The sequence below is a fragment of the Miscanthus floridulus genome, chromosome 6 (genome assembly GCF_019320115.1).
Source record: "Miscanthus floridulus cultivar M001 chromosome 6, ASM1932011v1, whole genome shotgun sequence".
NCBI classification, from domain to species: Eukaryota; Viridiplantae; Streptophyta; class Magnoliopsida; order Poales; family Poaceae; genus Miscanthus; species Miscanthus floridulus.
The window spans coordinates 136911701-136931466 of NC_089585.1; the positions used below are offsets into that span (position 1 = coordinate 136911701).

General features: G+C 43.0%; 2 protein-coding genes across 2 annotated transcripts; one reads left to right on the plus strand and one right to left on the minus strand.

Annotated features, from left to right (window-relative positions):
• Positions 1 to 6089: 6089 nt before the first annotated feature.
• LOC136457078 (psbP domain-containing protein 7, chloroplastic-like) lies at positions 6090 to 9306 on the plus strand. Its single transcript, XM_066457120.1, has 3 exons — positions 6090 to 6697; positions 8259 to 8472; positions 8790 to 9306. The coding sequence occupies exons 1-3, from the start codon at positions 6367 to 6369 to the stop codon at positions 9103 to 9105; spliced, it is 861 nt and encodes a 286-aa protein (XP_066313217.1). The 5' UTR covers positions 6090 to 6366; the 3' UTR covers positions 9106 to 9306.
• A 50-nt stretch (positions 9307 to 9356) lies between these two features.
• Positions 9357 to 10670, minus strand: LOC136457077 (probable esterase PIR7A). Its single transcript, XM_066457119.1, has 3 exons — positions 10026 to 10670; positions 9769 to 9915; positions 9357 to 9658 (listed from the first exon to the last, which is right to left on the minus strand). The coding sequence occupies exons 1-3, from the start codon at positions 10542 to 10544 to the stop codon at positions 9371 to 9373; spliced, it is 954 nt and encodes a 317-aa protein (XP_066313216.1). The 5' UTR covers positions 10545 to 10670; the 3' UTR covers positions 9357 to 9370.
• Positions 10671 to 19766: the final 9096 nt, after the last annotated feature.

Consider the following 19766-nt stretch of genomic DNA (forward strand, 5'->3'; position numbering starts at 1 on the left):
TCTTCACCTTTGCTCAAATGTGCCAACCACCAAGTGTATCACCTTGTGCACATGTGTTAGCATATTTTCACAAACATTTTCAAGGGTGTTAGCACTCCACTAGATCCTAAATGCATATGCAATGAGTTAGAGCATCTAGTGGCAATTTGATAACCGCATTTCGATACGAGTTTTACCCCTCTTAATAGTATGGCTATCGATCCTAAATGTGATTACACTCACTAAGTGTCTCGATCACCAAAGCAAAATGGCTCCTACCATTTATACCTTTGCCTTGAGCCTTTTGTTTTTCTCTTTCTTCTTTTTAAGTCCAAGCGCTTGATCATCACCATGGCATCGCCATCATCATATCATGATCTTCATTTGCTTCGCCACTTGGAATGTGCTACCTATGTCATGATCACTTGATAAACTAGGTTAGCACTTAGGGTTTCATCAATTCATCAAAACCAAACTAGAGCTTTCAACGGCTTAGGCCCGTATGGGTCTGTCCGTCGCGCCAATTGAAGTAACAACATTTTAGCTCATTGTACTTGTTCTGGCACACTTTCTTGTTGTACCCAAAGTTCATGACTTCATTGAAGGCATGAACGATATTGGTCCACCCTAGTGAGGTTGGACCATGGGCACCGCTCCAGTGACAGAGGCCTTTCTGCTTGATGATTAGGTCAAGAAGCAAAGAGGTTGTTCTGTCATCCCAGCAAGCACGGTCCTAGCTCATCTGATTCAAGGATCGACAAAGCTATTAGTAATGCAGTAGTACCATAATGTAATCACCAGTTAGGACATTGTATTAGAATCTGCTGGAAACTGGAAACTGGAAACTGAGCCAACACACACAAAAAAGAGAGAGAAATCACAGCCATGTGGCTTATGTCAACATAATGGAGGATGGAACTCCCTGCATATCAAGTTGGCAACTCAGATAATAAGTGGTGGACACCAAAAGGCGAACTGCCAAAAGGGGAAACAACGCGTCTATTGTGAACACATTAAGAAAACAAACTAGATGGTTGACTGTCGTACAGAAGACACACCATACTTGTCAATGGAATGGAAGACATGTCAACCATAATATAGTTTGCCTTGTCTTTTCAATGCTGCAAAGTCCAACCATGTAACAACCTTCCAAAAGCAAATGCCGAAGCAAAGATTGTCCATCAGGGAAAACCAAGGCAACATAGAAGCACAAAGTCCAACCAGTTTCATGGTGAGCATACATACAAAATTTCATGGTGAAAAGCAAGAGATGAGGCAAGCAACTTAACCACAAGAATGACCATGGTGCGTAAGGACCACCATTCACTACCACTGTAATATGACCAAAAGAGAACTAAACCCCAAATCCAAACAGCAAATTAACAAATCATATCCCTAACTTGTCTTTTGTGGTCGTTTGCGGCGGTTTGAGCGGAGGTTGTAGTGGCTGCCAGCAGTTGGAGAGCAAGACGAAGCCGACGACGCTGCCAGTTTGGGCAGCGTTGATCACAACCGAATGAAACGTCCCTTCTTTGTCTGTAGTGCAATCATAGAGCACACTTGTAAGATGAAAAACATAATCTGGAAAATTGAACAATTAAAGGGGTGAAGATCTGTGGACATTGTAAATATCGTGTTCATTGCAATCTTAAATCAAAATTTTGCTATAGATAAGCACATTTTGTAATCTAGAAACCATGGGTATCGCGGTAGATTCCATGCACCAACTAGGTTTTGTTGATTGCATGTAGCTCTGCTGAGGGCTTGACTGGAGCTGAAAAAGAGTTGTAGATTGGCGGGATAGACATAATTGCCTTGAATTGTTGTTTGACATTTAACACAACAATGAATCATTAGACTCGATAACTCGTAGGACATAACCCTATATCGCACAGGAACAAAGTTAATAACAACAGAAATCGACTACTACTCCAAACATGTTACAAATTCAATGCCAGCCAAATCATTCGAACAAAACTGAGAAACTAAGTTAAGGAAAATGCCGTCTTGCAAAATAACTAAACTAACTCAGCGTCTCGATGAAGGCAAATGAGGAAAGCAATACATTAACAACATAAGCTTGCGACGAAGCTTCCATTAAATTGCTCTCAAAGACTTCTTAGCTCCTAATTACCACTTCCAATCGTAATCATCTGTGGCCAAATGTTGACATCGAGGTAGCACAAAATAGATCGATTAACAGGAGTAATTAAAGAGCATTTATGTTATCAGGGGATTAGCCTAACTAAGTAGCTCATGGCCAACCAGTTGCCAAACAAAATTATAGAACATGTGCACCAAACAAATGACATGACATCTTGCAGCTCCACCTCAACACTATACCGAGCGTAACCTTACAAACCGGCCAAACAAGATGAGAACGTTAATAACCATAAATGGTTTGGGAACTATGTTACTAGTAGCAAAAATTGACTGCAAACCCAAACACCGGTTAGCAAAAGGTGATTCGAAGGTTAACTAAGCCATTAAGCATCATCTGCCAAATCTGTTCGGAAAGTATTGAGAAACTTAGTCCTAAAATATGTACGTAGAGCACTTCTGTAATATAGAAACAAGATGTGGGGATTTCTATCGGACACAAAGAGAAGCAGACATGAGTACATGTTGGATCTCAGATCCGGCGGGGTCAAACTACGCCGGCGTCGGGTTCCGAGGGGCTTACCGTTCTGGAAGGAGTCGCCGTTGATGGATCCGGGGAGGGAGGCTGAGACCACTGTCACCGAGGCCGACGAGAGTGAGGGAAACCCTAGTCGCGCGGAGGTCAAACTACAAGACGACCAGCTGCGGCTCAGAGGCGGACAGGTGAGAGGACGGAGGCATGGGATTCGGGTTACCTGCCTAGCCGTAGGCGTCGTCGATGGAGGCGGGGTGGGGGAAGAGGACGACGACATGGTAACCGCAGCCCCCGCGAGGAGGACGGCGTACAGAGGTGGCCGCGCCCGGATCCGGTGGCCACTGACGCCTCCCGTTGACGCGGCGCGGACTACTGCCAGTAAATGCGTGGAGCGATGGCGAGGAGCGGCGCGGCTGCGTGGAACCCTAACCACCAACAGGAGAAAGGGGAGAAAGTGAGAGACGCGACCGAGCATCGGGTATAAGTTCCAGCCGTTCGGCTAATGTGGCTGGTGCTGGGCTGCCGAACGGCTGGGCTGATAAGTCCAACACCAGCCAGCCCAGCCAGCCTACCGAACGGGATGCAAATCTACCATTTATTTACCCTTATTTTTGTATATCATTTACAGCTCCCTCATGCGGCCACGTTGCCAATGTTTATCAGCCACCTGATCCACCATCTACGGCCTGAAAACATCTGTGTCCTGACTGCCTCCAGATATTTCCAGTTCCAGACTTCCAGCCCATGCACACGGTTCTTCCTCCCCCCTTCCGTCCTATGTGCCCCCTAAGAAAAAAGAAACTTCCTCTCTCGAAGATTCCGACGCGCTCAACTCGGCCGCCGCGGTCGCAGCTGCGTCCCAGACGCGCCCTACGCGCCCGCCGCAGTCGTCCCCTCGCGCTCGCCTCCCACGTGCGCCCGCATCGGCCGCCGCCGCCGGCAGCACCCTACCTTCTCCTGTGCTCCCGCCGCACACGCCGCCGTCCTACGGGCTCGCCGCAGCCGCGCCCTAAACGACGACGTCAGGTTTCACACTTTCTCCTATCTGCGATTTAATTTGGTTAACGTACTATATCTGATGCCTCTCTTTTAGTCCAAGTCCTGGAGGCGCAACGCATGGGTTCAGGACTGCCGCCACGTCTTCGCCAGGCATACGTGCAACGCCGAGCAGCGCTGCGCCGTCGTCTTCGCAAGGTCTCGCGGATGAAGGCCTGCATCTCATTTGATGTTCCAATATTCCATACCAACTCTCAAATGCTCTATACTTGCTCCTCTGATCCATGCCGCTCTATAATTTCTCCTCTGATCCATGCCAGTGCTGTACTGTGCAATGCAATTTTTCTAGGTAATACAGATGATTTCAGTTTTGTTTTTGCCAAATGCCAAAATGAATATGTTTGCTCTTTATCAATCAGTAATCTAACGTTTTAATTTTTCTAATGCTCGACTAATGATGCATTATCTGAACTTCTGAGGTTGCTCATTCTGTTGCATAACACATTCGCAGTGCGTTTTTTGGTTCAGGTCATAGTCCAAGAAACATAACCAAACATTACTTTCGGATTTTTTGATTTTTTTTGCAAACAATAGTAAAACAAAGTAACATATTAGCAGTAAGTTATCAATAGAGCGAATGTAATTTAGATAGAGGACTTAGATGCTACTTGGAATATGATCTGTTAGTACTTCAGAGTTTCAGACCATGTGATTGACTCTGAATATATTTGATATACTATATTTTTCTTTTGCTTTGTGCTGTGCCACTTAAATTTGTATGCCTCTGCAGTTTCACATACACTATTTATAGAGGGATTGAGCCATGGCAGGAGACGAGGTAGCTTTGAAGCAGAGCAGGAACATCCGTCCATCTGACGACAATAGCAGTGCCACGGCTGAAGTGGAGTAGGAGGGATGCACTACCTGATTCTGTACTGCCCAAAGGCAAGGTATTATTAGCCTTAGCTTGAACTACAAGATAATGTGCTGACAGTTTTCGGAAACTTCACTAAATTCTCTTTTTTTCCACTTTGAATCTGTGCAGTCATACAGATCTGATAACCTTCACAACCTTGCTAGACTATATTCTTTCAATCTGGGTAATTCATAAATCTGAACAAACGTTGCAATTTCCAAGTCACTTCCCTTATTCGCTTCTTTAACGAAATTTGTTACAATGAGTGCTAAACTTGATAGTAATGCAGTATAAAGGCAAATTTTTTTTTTTTTTTTTGCTATCATTTCAACACTAAGTGCTTCGCTTACGTTTCTGTGCAGGTCATCCAAAGTCGCAAACTACGATCTACTATCATCATATACAAAAAGGGTGCCCAAACCCAGGAATTGGTCATGTCTTTTGCTAGGTTATGGTTTAATTCATTCCTTCTTCCGTGCAGGCTTAGAATAAACATGTAACTTGAACCTTTTATGATCTTTTTGTTTGGTAATCCACAGATAATAATGCAGCGCCGATTGCTACACTCACCTAGCGCCCGCTCATTGCGCGGGGGAACTGCCTAGTTTAAGAATTAGGATAAAAAACAGCCTCAAATTCGAGAAGACCCTCAAACCACCCTCCAATCTCTTATTTCTGGGGCTGGCTATCCGGCCCCTACTTGGGCGTTGAAGTGGTTTTCCACCTGCTCACGACGCGCCTCTCTTGGGCGATCTCCCTCAGCCTGGCACGGCTCCTCTTCTCCCGATGAGGAGGTCACCTGTAGCTCTTTTTCACCTGTACGACTCCTCTTGGTTCTTGACGGTTCCTCTTGGCGACTTTGCCTGATGCGGCTGATCCCATCCCTGCAAGATCCGAGATCTCGACGTGCTCCTCGCGGGGACGTCTCGATGCGGGTCCTCCCTAGCTCCCAGCATTCCCGATCTCGCCTGACGCAGCTTTCTCGTCATGGGAGATCTTGGCCAGACGTGGCTCTTGTCATTGCACGTGATCTTGACCCGACGTTCTCCACTCCTCGTGGAGAGATTTGATGTAGCATCTCCGGCGAGGTCTCGACGACACCTCCCTGCTCCCAACGTCCCCTGTCCCTGCCTCCTTTCTTTCTAGCCCGCATAGCTCAGTAAGTAATGGCGGGAAGGAGCAAGGAGGAGATGACATGTAGATGCTATGTGTCATTGTCGATTGAGATGGATTTGAGGAGCCTGATTTAAAGGCGGTTGTTAGAATCGACATAAAAAATTTGTGCTCTTAAGAATAAGAGGAACTATCAAAATCAAGAGTAGGAGCCCTAGTTTGAAGGCTCCGGTTGACTTGAGTTACCTAACAATTAATATAGAGTAATTAATTCTAGTTGACTAACCACCACTCCAATCAGGTAGGAGTACGAGAACGGGTAAACGACGGCTTGAGCTCACGCGTGTGAGCGCTTCCAACGTGCCTGCACTCTAGTACTGGTCGGAGGTGGAGCGGAGCACGTGTGCACCGTGCACGCATGATGGGCATCCCATTCGTAGTCGTAGGCCGGTCACTCGGGGTCGGGGGGCTGGCGGCTGCCGCTGGTCGCGCTCCACCCACACACGGGACGGGGGACCCCTCCAGAAAACGCGGAAAAACACGCGAAACAGGCGAGGAAAAAGCTCGCCCCGGCACGGCAAATACCTCCCGCCCCTGCTCCCTCCTCGCCCTCCTCGGCTCCACTCCTCTCCCGTCTCCCCGCTCCCGCGTCCCCCGTTCCTGTCCCGTCGCGACAAAGCCAAACACGTAGTAGGCAGCAAAGCGACGCGTGTCCGTTCCGCTCGCGATGGACACGGCGGCCGTGGCGAGGCACCACCACCAGCACGGCCAGCAGCGGGGTGCGGAGCGGTGGCGGGGGCGGGGGCGGCGCGGCGGGAGCGGGAGCGGGATACGGTGCTCGTCGCCGGCGCAGGAGTTCGCGTCGCTGGCCGCGGTGTTCCGGCGGAGGCTGGTGGTCGGGGCCACCACAGCGGCGGCCGCGGCGGTGGGGGCCAACTTCGGCGGCGTCACCAGCTTCCTGCTGAGCCTGTCGCCGGAGCTCGGCCGCTCGCTCCGCCTCGACGTGCTCTACCCCGTCGGCGGCTTCACGCGCTGCCTCGACTCCGACAATGGGTTCGGTAAGCACCCACCGCCGCCTCTCTTCCTCCACATCTTGTTCAGCCCTCTCCAACCGGCATTCGCATGTGCTGGTACTATACATGGCTTCATTTTGGAAGAAGAGTACCTTGAAATTGAATCCGAGGGGTGATTAATTGCTCGCAATCGTTTTGCTTTTGCCGTTCCATCTTTGCTAATTGACTTTTTGCCTAGTGCTATTGGTAGTTAGGTACCCGTCAACAACAGAAGCAAACAGACGCAACGAATTGAAATGCTCTCGGTCTCCTTCCTCGTGAGACGCATTGAGAGCAATCGCTCTCAACCTTAAAAACAATTTGTTATACGCAAGGCTAGCGTTTCTTAATGGCCAATTGCTAACCACTCTAGTTAGCTTTGAAAAAGCAAAGACCTCCTCCTACTACACATATTTATCGGTCAACCGGGGTTTACACCTCATAGCAAAGCAACATGATCCATGGTGACCTCGCCCGGAGGGTAGCAATCACCAATTCACACAGCAAGTAATGCATCTGATGTCTTTTTAGTTCAACACCGTGCTTTTTTGTAGTGCTGGATGGAAGGTGAACAGCAGATAGTAACCGGGGGACCAAAAAAGAAAAAAGGAAAAAGTTGCAGTGTTTGACAAGAGAAAATCTGAGGTCACATTCGGTAGAGGTGACGATTGCAATCAGCCACGAAACTAGTTAGGGGTATCCCTGCGTGTGCACGTTGTTGTCAAGCAGCAACTTTGCGCCCCACCAAAATGTACAGAAATATCTGCCAAAAAAAATGTACAGAAATAGGAAAGCCAAGTGGTTGGTTGGTGTGCACATCCCACTGACTGAAATGAAGAGGAAAAATTGCGTTTAAATCCTAAACTGCTAATCGAAATGAAGGTAAATTCGTAGTATCCTAAGTTCTCATTTCACTTGTTTTCGGAAGTTTAGTTTAATTTCTTCTTAGCAATCGGATGGGTCATAAAGAGAGATTTGTATGCTTCTAATAGAGATAATTTACTGAACCCTTAGCTCCTGAAGCCTAAATCAGGAATCAAAACAGTTTTTGACACTGAGGCCTCTGATTTTTATATGTTCTCCTGTTTTTTTACTTTCAATACAAATACGTCAATGGAATAAGGAAAAGTCACGAACGAAGAAAAACTAGGCACCTCTGATTTGTATATTTTCCTATATACTCTAACGTGGCTACAAGCAGAGTGGCTCCAAAAAAAAGTGGTCCTTCATGCAGCCAGACTATACCCCAGCTTTCCAATGAGGTTGTATGTGTGGATCATGGGCTATCTTGTGCCACATTTAGGACCAGGAATGGCAAGCCACCTGGGCTGCATGTAATCACAACTTTTTATTGCTTGCATCTGGTGGATTTGGATTTTTTTTGGATGGATGTTCTCCGAGGACCATAAGCGTGTGTTTTAGAAAATACTGATGTTAAAACGAGGCACCATAAGTAGAGTTATGTGATGTGACTATCTATAAGTAACAAACTATTTCATCGTCAAAATTTTAGTACACAGCTACCATTTTTTAATGTATTAACTGTATGGTGTCGGAAAAAATGCAGAATTCATCTATCCATCAAGTTGGGTTGGAGATCAGACTCTACTGTACAGAGAAGTGAAAAAGGCAGAATTGCAAAGATCACTAGACCCACCACCGCTGCCAAATGGAAAATCACCTCGGAACATCAGTGAACCTGTGGCAGCTTTTGGCCCCCCTGGATCCAGTGGGGAGCTCAACGTCAGTGTCATTGTCTCACCTGTACCACGAGACTTCTCGTAAGTTCACTCAGTATGTCACTTGCCGTTTGATCCTCGAAGATTATGTGAACAATCTATTTAATTTCCAATATATGCAAAACATGGGAGTGAAATCGTGCATCTCTCTCTTTAATACAAAGATACGCAGATCTCCTGCGTGTAAGGAAAAAAAAAATCTTTCAGCTCTTATGTTAACAAGCCAGACCTAAGTTTGTTATTCTGAAAACCTCTTAAGTATGCAGACTTACGGTTACGGTAGTGATTTTTGACCAAATAATTATTCTGCAGTTCAATATGGTTTCCACTAATGAAGCAGTTTGAATTGTTTCGAACAGGATTGAGGCTTTTGGTAGTCCAAAAGATGTGGGGGAAGTGGTGCTCAGAAGGATTGCAAGGACAAGGCGAAGCCCAGATATCAATGCTACTCTTATCGATGCCGCCTTGAGAGAAGATGCAGACAATGTGAAATACTACAAGCTGGAGTTCCGAGTTGAAAGCCCTTCTTTCCAACGACACAATGTTGCGGTCTGCTGTGCCAGGGACGGGAAGCTTTACACCATGAACGCACAAGCACCAGAATCGGCATGGAAAGCAGTTCAGAAGGAGTTCTTTGCAATGGCGGATTCCTTCAGCTTAGTGAACGATGCTTGATACAGTTAGGCACACGCAGTTTTGAACGCCTGAGCGTTTTCTCCAGTAGTTTGCAAGTTCTCAATAACGAGATGCCATGGTTTGGTTTAGAGAACTAGGACGAATGTATCATAATGTTTCTGTTATACCTTACAATCATGTCTGAAGTTTTATCTTCTGCATGCATTGGATAGATAATCTAATCTTTATTTCATCGTGTTACTTCAAACTTCTGTCTCCACTTATTTATCTGAGCAAGCGTACCTGAACAACCATTTTGCCGGATTTATATGATGTACTTGTCGGCTATCTCCATGAGAAGTTTTGACAGCTCCCTTGGCTTTGAGAGCATGGGCATATGATCAGCTCCCTGCAACCCTCTCACCTCCGTGCCGGGGTTCAGCGACGCCATCCGCCCCCGGAAGCCTGCCGGCACCGACGCGTCGTCCTTGGCGACGACGCACACCCGCCTCACGGCGCCGTACCGCTCTGCCGTCAGGACGTTCCCATTCATCGTCGTGTCGTCTCGGAACCGCTGTGACGGCCTTACCATCGCCATTGCCAGGGTCAGGTCCTGCGTTGCGCCCACCAGAGGAAGCAGCACGATGGTGAACAGACCACCTGCAGGATGTGCCGTGTGTGTGTGGTGTGCCTGAGGAACTAGTAGTGGCCATTGTCACCTACCTCGGGAGGGCTGAGCTGGTACAGTCTCTGCTTCAGGTACTGTGGCCCGAACCGAAATGTCTCCACGGGATGCTGGGGGTCGCCGGCGACGCTGGTTTCAAATTTGCAGTCCATGTAGCGATCCGCTGGCTGCTCTTCTTGAGAAAGCTAAGAGTTCATCGATCAGGAAATCATGGTTAGAGTGAAATTTGACCCCATCTTGGTCTTTTCGACGCAACAATCAGACAACCCTCGGTCCCGGATTTCCATTTCGTTACCTGCTCGAAGACGAACGCCATCGGCTTCCCAGCGGCGGGCATGAGGGCCGAGACGAACACGACGACGGCGACCCTGTCCGGGCACTGCTCCATGGCGAGCGCGAGGCTCAGCCCGCCGAAGCTGTGGCCGACGAGGACCGCCTTCTCCTCGGGCGCCAGGCCTGCCACCGCGGCCAGGAGCGGCCGGCTGTACTCCTCGAAGGACGGCACCTCCTCGGCGCGCCCGGGGCTGGCGCCGCACGCGGCCATGTCCAGCGCCGTGACACGGTGGCCCGCGGATGACAGGAGGGTGGCCACCTTGTACCAGCACCACGCGCCGTGGCAGACGCCGTGCACCAGCACGAAGTGGTGCTGCTTCTTGCCGCTCTCAGTCTCCATGGGCGTCTCTGCTCTGCGGTTGGTGTGATCAGGACCTGGCTCGCAAGAACACTTCGATGGGAGGAAGAGGTGAATCATCCCTGTTATGTAACTAGGAGACATTATGGTGAGAATTCTAGATGTGCCACTGGAAAACGTCATGCTTGATGTACTCTCTCCGTGCCAATTGTCGAAATTTCCCAATTTCTAGTTATTATTTTTTCTTTTCATCTAGTGTTTAAGTTAGTGAAAAGTTGTAGGCACCTGACTTTCATCTAGACCTTGCATCAATGCCCCAATGATTGAACAATTTTCTACTTACTACCTCTGTCCGAAAAAAGATATAATTATAGACCTTGCATTCTTGCCTCAATCAAAATATCTAAAATTTAACTAAGTTTATAAAAAAATAGTCTCACATAATAGGTATATTGTGAAGTATATATTTTGTGACAAATCTAACAAAACTTTTCTAGTATGGTAAGTATTGGTACTTTCTTGTATAAATTTTATACAATTTCAAACAATTTGTTATGCAAAAATCATACTCGCTTTGTCCCAAAAATAATGCAATTATGGAATTGGCGTTAGTCAAATAAGCTCAAATTTAACCAAATTTATAATTAATATTTATGTCTCCAAATAAGTTTATTATGAAAATACGTTCCGCAATTATTCTAATAATACTTATTTTGTATTATAAATGTTTTTTTATAGTTTGGTCAAATAAGTTTATTATGAAAATACGTTCCGCAATTACTCTAATAATCTGACTCTTAGAAAAGCAAAAATTGCATTCTTTTTTGAATGGAGGAGTATTTTTATATTAACAAAGGAAGTAGTTTTAGTTTTTTTCCGAGTGTTTTTCAGTGACAAGCTATATCCAGCTGACTTTCCTCTAGTGAGCCGGTGCCGGTACATGTAGCACCAATGTCTCAATGATTGAACACCAGTTCACATATCAAGAGGAGATTACGCTAGCCATTTTTCTAAAAAAGAAAGCAAAATGTACTCCTTTTGAAATTAAATTTAAATTCACAACATTTCTGATTAAAAAAATCCTTAGATCCAAATCCCGAGTATGAACGTCTATCTAGGAGACTAGGACACAATGCTGGCATTGATACAAATAATTCCTGCCGATGCTTTTGTAGGAGCATGATCAAGAATTGACCGCTAATTCCCCAACTAGAGCAGTAATGAACGCTTCCTCTGTCAACTATACTTGTCAGCTACTTCCAAGATGAGTTGGGCGAGCTCCGCTGGCTTGGAGAACATGGGCATGTGATCAGCTCCGCCAATCGCCCTGACCCCAATGCCGGGGCCGCCGCCACCCGCTGTTCCTCCGCCAGCCATGTCCCTTCTTCCTCGGTGACCACAAACACGCGGCTCACCGCGCCGTTCCTACCCTCCGTCAGGACGTTCTCCCCGGCCATGGCCTCGTCGCCGAGGAACATCTGCGCCGGCGTGACCAGAGCCATGGCAAGCGTCAGGTCCTGCGTCGCGACGCGCCGTCACACACACGCCAAGCGTCAGCGCCATGTGATTTGCCTGTATCTAGCTGTGACTTTTTGTGTTATGTTACCTCTGCAGGGCTGAGCTGGTATATCCTCTGTGACATCCATTCTGGGCCAAGCAGGAATGTCTCCGCTGGATTCTCCGAGCCTCGACGACTCCAGCACCTGTTCCCTTGATAGTTTACGTGGCTTATAAGTTACGGATGTTGTTTGGTTGTGGAAAAAAAACACTGTATCATGGCTGATAAGCATGACTGATATGATCAAGCGAACATGGTGCAAATGTGCTGTCCAAGAAGGAATCCGACGTAGAATCTCCTTTCGGATGCTGAAATACATGGTAATTCCATTTATATATTTTCACAATACAGAATTTGGTTGCATCTACTGTAGCATGAAGTTTGGGCACTGATCTGAACCTGTTCCAATAACGTTGACATGGGGCGACCAGGGACCAGCATGGTCGCGGAGACGAACACGGAGGTGGCGACCTTGTGCGGGAACCTCTCCATGGTGAGCACGAGGTCGTGGCCGCCGAAGCTGTGGCTGACGAGGACTAATTAGGCTTAATAGATTCGTTACACGGATTAGTCATGGTTTATATAATTAATTTGATAATTAATATATATTTAATACATCCAGTTATTATTAAATATCTTATGTGAAAGGAACTAAAATTTAGTTACATGTTAGACTCCCTCTAGCCCAAACCCCAGCCGCGAGATAGGCATCTTCCCCTCTCTGGCGTATTCCCTTGTCCTCCGTGGGGCCCAACGACGTCGGCTCTCCTCTACTCCGCTATGAGATCTGCTCCAAGACCCCGACTCCACTTCCAGATCTACTCTGAGATCTTGGCTTGTTTCCCTGACCCCTCGGCCTCAATGGTGAGTCTGTCCTTCACTTCGGTGTCAGGTCCCCTCACTTCCTGTCCTCTCTGTTCACCTTCGCGTGCCAGCGCAAAAGGGCTCGACCACACAGCTTACGTGCGCAGCGGTGATGTGCAAGGACGAGCCTCATCGGTTCATAGCCAAATTTTGATTATCAAAATTGAGGTAAGTTAAAATTTAGTAGTCATTTGGTTTGCAACCATACTTTGCAAACGTCTCACAGTTAGAATGCCAAATCTATAGCAAATTTTTTTTTTGCTAGTTTTGTCAACTTCAGCCAAAATTTTGGCATGGTAATTTTTTAGAGTCTGTCTACCCATCAACCATGTGTTTCACCTAAAGGTACCACATGGTTGTTTACTGGCTACAAAACACATAATTTGTAACGGAGGAAAAATCATATGTTTTAGCACAAGCTAGCACATGGTTGTTGGTTGCTTGCCTAACACATGATTTCCAACAGAGAAGAAATCATGTGTTTTATCACAAGATAGTACACGTTTGTTGCCTGCCTCAAACAATAAATTTTTAAAGAAGGCCCACGTAGAGGAAATCTGTTATAATTTCTGTGCAACCAAAGTTGACCCATTAACTAAAATAACAAAATGATCCATTTAACAGCAGCAGCCCATAAGAGAAGCCCAAAACCATAAATACACAGGAATATAACTAAAATTACAAATTGGCTCATTTAACAGCAGCAACCCATAATAAAAATCCAAAACCATGAATACATAGGAATATAAAGACTTGGGAGAGAAGCAAAGCAAAAACAAATCTGCTGTGAGGGGAAAGCCTCTGCTCTGCTCAGAGCAGGGGAAAGGAGGAGACATCAGATTGCAAAGAAGAACAGAAAATTTTAAGAAGAAAAACTACAAGACTGATCCATACCTCATCGACAAAGGTTAGTAAACATACGTACAAGCTTATTGACAAAATAATAACTCTGCCACTGCAGAAAGAAACTCTGCCACAAATCAAAATTAACTCAGAGCACCCAACTATTTCAGATGCTGCTAGATTTTGCACAATCTTATATGCAAATTAAGTGTAATGCATTATATCGATGAAATCAGTACGAAATAAAATATTTACTCACACATAATGAGATGTTCTCGGTGAAAAAATGCACAATGATTATGATCTTCAAAATTTACAAAACAAGAACATGAAAATTGCATGTTTCAAATAGTATAAATACTACATGTTGTTAATGCAATTATACTGTATATGTATATAAATACAGAATTCAGCTCATGAATGTGGAGCCTGTTGACAGTACAATTAAACAACACAGAATGTGTACATAAAAAGAATGACAAACTGTGAGACAACAACACATATGAGAGAACAATTTAAATACCTCATACTACCAGATGCCAAAGGTTCACATAATGAGATAATACAATTTCTAGAAGCACAAAAGATGTAGAAAGAACCTTAACATGAGCCTCCGGTTGCAGCCATATTTGGAGGACATCCTAGTTCCTCAACCAAGTACTTGCACACCTTCAGATGGTCCTGGCATGCTGCTCGATCATCATTTCCTATGCCTAGGTTCCTTATGATACCTTACACACAATGACACAAATAAATTATCACATTGAGGAAGCAGATACCCAACACATAACCGCGCAATCATCAAGAAAAATTAGCAATTACACCCACTGGCAGATCCTACTAGCACACTACTACAACCATTCTTGCATGTGAGTAAGCTGCCACAAGCACAAGCAGCTATTGGAGATCACACTAGTACACTATTGTAGAGAAATTATCATGAGCAAATATCATGCACAAAAAACAGAAAAAACTTCTACATAAAATAACAAGGAGGGGTTTAGCTTCTGGGGTCTGTATTATATTGATATGCAAGGACAAGGACAAAAATAAGATATGTGTTGACACAAATCAAAATTAACAAAGTTCATAAAGTGTTAGCACAAATCACAAGAAATAATTTTTTTTCTATGAAAGGACAAGGACATAAACTTGGCTTGGGCAAGCACAGACCACAATAAACAAAGGAAAAGGTGAGCTGGCACAAATGACAAGGACAAAAAAGAGGGGTGTGTTGCCACAAATCACAATTAACAAAGTTCAAGATGTGTTAGCATAAATCACAAGGAACAATTTTATTCTATGAAATGGCAAGAACAAAAATTTAGTGTGTGTTGGCACAAATCACATTTTTTTATCCAAACTAGAATGTAGAAGTAGCAATGATGTAACCACTTAAAAACCCTGTGCAAACAGAGAATAATGCAGCACATACCAAGCATCTGAAATGGCGTCTCCTGAGATGGAAAAAAGAGTGATGAATTTACATAGCTAGTTTGGAGTAACAAAACAACAACAAGTTCACGAAATTCAGGGCTAGACATACATACCTCGGCATTATCCTCTTGGTTACTCCAGGTAAACTGCACTTTGTGCTTCAAGACACTACCTGCATGTTTAGTAGACTGAGTGATTCAGAACAATAAAATTGTGAACCAAAACAAAAACAACCAAACCACCACATTATTGTAGTTGTTCTTCACCTTCTTTTACTAGTCCTAGCAGAACTAGCAGAATTGCCTCAAGATGCTGCCTGCATGATGAATTCACTATGGCATCAGGAACAAATCACAATAAACAGAAATGAAATATGTTGGCACAAATCACAAAAACAATTTTTTCTATGGAAGGACAAGGACAAAAAATGTTGTCCGCGCTAGCACAAATCACAAATCACAATAAACAGAAATGAAATATGTTGGCACAAATCACAAATAATAATTTTTTTCTATGGAAAGACAAGGACAATGTCTGTGCTGGCACAAATCACAAACCATGATAAACAGAAATGAAATGTGTTGGCACAAATCACAGATAACAATTAAAAGAGTTAGACAAATAACCTGGAGACACCATAAAAAAGTACAAGAAAACTTAGCTACCACAGTATTAAAAGAGTTAGACATAGCAATTTTCCATTTATCTTAAGAGAGTACCGACTTCCTGATTCATGCATATAAAGAATTTCTACTACAATATGAAACCATTAACAATTAGTGGAGAAACTGACAAAACAAGAGAAAAACTGAAAGCAACTTAACTCACCTCCTGCGTGTGTCTACTGTTAGTAACTGGTTTGTTTTTATTATACTCAAGAATGATGTGCTTCAACAAGCTATTAGGAATGTCCTTCATAATGTGCCACTTGACAGGAAACCAACCAGTGCACTTGTCCTGCTGCAAGTATCAACTGTCTTGTTAAAATCAACTCGACCCACCATCTCAGCCAGACCAATAAACTATCCGCTGGTGTTAACCTAAAAATCAAGGAAGACAAATAGATACCTTTCGCTTACTGTCAGTTTTCTAAAGCAAATAGGGTTCATAGAAAAGATGCAGTGTGGTCCTAAGAACCTAGTGAGGCAGTAAAACCAAAGCTACATTCATCATCAGCACCTACTGCTACTGGGAAATGAAGCAGACATGCACAACACTGGTAAAGCCAGCAAGGATGACTTGTTTATCAGTATTAACAAAGATAGATGACAAACTAGAACACAACCACAAAATCATGACAAATATAAAATACAATTTAGTAACAAATATACTAGCTCTAGTACAAATCACAAGTAACAATTTAGTAACAACAAGGCTAACGGTTCAACAACAACATATTGCATATTCTTAAAACTAAAATTACAGTGTCTGATACTTGCAATCTATATTATAGCAAACTACAATTATGTAACTGAATCTTTAAATTGTTTGGTTTACTGAATCTTTAAGTTGTCTGATCAGAAATAGTTCTTTGGTATCACTAAAGTACAACTGGCATAAGACATAAGTGCTCCTGTAGCAGTGTCATTGATAGAAAACCACCTAATAAAACAAGCTACATGTGGAAAATGGTGCTTCTAGGGTTTGTATTATATTGATGTGCGAGGACAAGGAAAAAAAATGAGACGTGTATTAGCACAAATCAGAATTAACAAAGTTCATGAAGTGATAGCACAAATCACAAGAGACAATTTTTTACTATAAAAGGACAAGGGTAAAAACTTGGCTTGGGCAAGCACAAACCACGATAAACAAAGAAAAAGGTGAGTTAGCACAAATCACAAGAGATATTTTTTTCTATGAAAGGACAAGGACAAAAACTTGTTGTGGGCAGGCACAAATCACAATAAATAGATGAAAAATGCATGTTAGCACAAATCACAAGAAACAATTTTTTTCTATAAAAGGACAAGAACAAAAAGAGGTGTGTTGCCACAAATCACAATTAACAGTATCTCTGAGGAATACTCAATATTTTTGTTACCTATCCCGTCCATGATACTTGGATAAAAGGAACTATGACAACGCCACCAAATAGAGCATGCTAATATAGTTACACTATTACAGAGATAATATTAAGAGTTTAGCTTCACATTGTGCTCTTAGTTTTTACCACCATAATCAGTGCCATCTTTCTCTCAATTGAACTAGACTGGAAGTATGCTAACTGTGACATTTTCACTACCATTTGAAATTTTACTGTTAAGGAGACTGATCAGTTCACACAAAACTCTAGACTATGTTAGCATAAAGACAAATCCGATTCTATAGACAACAATTAGGTTTGTGCTGAGCCCTCACAAGGAGGGCTTCTAACCGTCTAAGCATCGAGCCAGAGTCATTTTTTAGTACAGAAACAAAGCAATGAAAAGTGGCTCCAGTCGAGGGCTCTAGCTACGACACTAGAGCTGTGCCAAATGCACCCATATACTGCAACATACTGTCTAAACAAAACAAGGTGGTGTCATGCACCTATGCACAAAGACAACTCTGAACTATAATCAGGCATCATAATCTGACCGTGCTAGCTTTCATATATATATATGATATGATCACAGGAATAATTAAGCTACCAGAAGTTGGCCGTAAAGCCATGTATGTTTCTGAATAATAATAACAGAAAAGCTAAAATTAAAGCAAGCATCCAGATCTTGGAGTACATATCTATCTTGTTTCAGCTGTAGAGATCCATCATATCATATTTTATAGCTCTTTTTTTCATCCAAATTAATTAAACTGACAAAACAAATGAGCAAGGAAGGAACAACGTGGTTATTAGTTTGGATTAGTTTCTTACCATAGATGTCCATGATGGCCTCCATGGCCTTCTGCTTCGTCCTATCGTTGGTAATGGTGGGGATCCAGAGCACCACCTTCTGCTGGCACCGACGAGATTATTCTCTTTTCAGCCATGAAATAAGAGGAGGAACTGAGGAGATGCATGCATGGAGTCACGAAACCTAATCACAAAAAAACATTTTTTTTCTATGAAAGGACAGGACAAAAATGTGTTGTGTGCTGGCACATATCACAATTAACAGACTATAATTTCTTATATAGAAACACAAACACAAATATCTAAAATGTGTTGGCACAAATCACAATAAACAACTTTTTTCAATGAAAGGACAAGGACAAAAATATGGTGTTGATTAATGCTCATCTAACATCCCATGAGACCAACTGAGGCAATATGTCCCTATGCAGGTGCATAAGGACTTCAAGAACTGACAAATGCATAATTTTTAAGATGGACAATTAAATTATGTAAGGACCAAGCTATAGGAAGCTTAAATTAAGTTATGTAATATTTTTTTTATCACAAAAAAGGATCATTGAAAGAGGCAGTCCATGTATTCAAATTTTAATTTTACAGAAGGTGCATACAAATGTCCTTCATTGATGTTTATGTATTTATCCAGTCTTAGCAGCAGCCATTTAGATCAACTAGTAGAAAAAAGACAAATCGAGGAGGAAAATGGTTCAACACCACCATATTGCATATGCTCAGAACTACAATTGCGATGTCCGATACTTACAATTTACATTATTGTTGATTGTAATTATGTAACTAAATGTTTAATTTGTTTGCAGAGCACTTCAACAACTATGTAGTAGAAAATTAGGATCACATAGTTCAGTGGTATACCAAGTGCTATATCAAGGAGCAGTACTATAGTTTATAGGAGAAAATATTTGACATATTTATGCTTTGAAGTAAAAATTCCTAATGCTGTTTGCATCCAATTAAAATTCCTGACACATTTTGGCTTGATGATAGGATTTACTCTTTCCTATAAAGGATAATAAGTGAGTTTTGCAAATTGATTTTGAAGCCATAAAAGGAAAAAGGATAAAGGAAAAAGGCATAAGTCGAGAAGTACCTCCAGAACATAATAAAAAATAGCATGCCGGAATTGGTTTAGCTGATCAAATAGATTATAAGCAAGATGTTGTTGTTCAGACAACACAATCAATAGATGAGACGTGGCCTTGTTATCCTGTAGGTTGCTCAAAGCATAAATACAAAATTAATATATGCTGATCTATAGCACTAGATACTAAAATTAACTAAGAACTGACCTCTTGTAAACCTAGATCTTCGTTATTTTTTCACAGAACATTCTTGTGCTTTCATAGTACCTCATGACCCAATGGCCTCTGCTTTGATAGTCCACATTCCTCAAGAGTTTTGAACATATTGGATACAACTGTTCTCTTCTGATTCTTTTTCCTATGCTAAACTGTACTAGCAAAATTAGCTACCCTACAGATTATCTCAAGTGAGATCCAAAATTACTGCAATCTGTGATTGAGCTCAATTTCATTCTGCGAGTGCTTCACATTGTGTACAATATCTGCAAATTCTACACAAAAAATTTGTAAGTTTGTAACAAAAACACAGGAGGGAAAATAAAAATGGAATCGATTTCTCTTTTCTTTTTTGTGCATTGGGGGTGAGGAGATAGAAACCTTAGGCAGTAGGAACTCCAATGATACTACCATTTGATTGCTGCAATGTTTGTAATGATAAAGCAGTCTCACTTGCCCACTCGTGGTACCACAAAAACCTGCAACAAAGAGCAAAATAACACAAATTGGTGTAATAATTATGGAATTAATAATACATATATGATCAACTT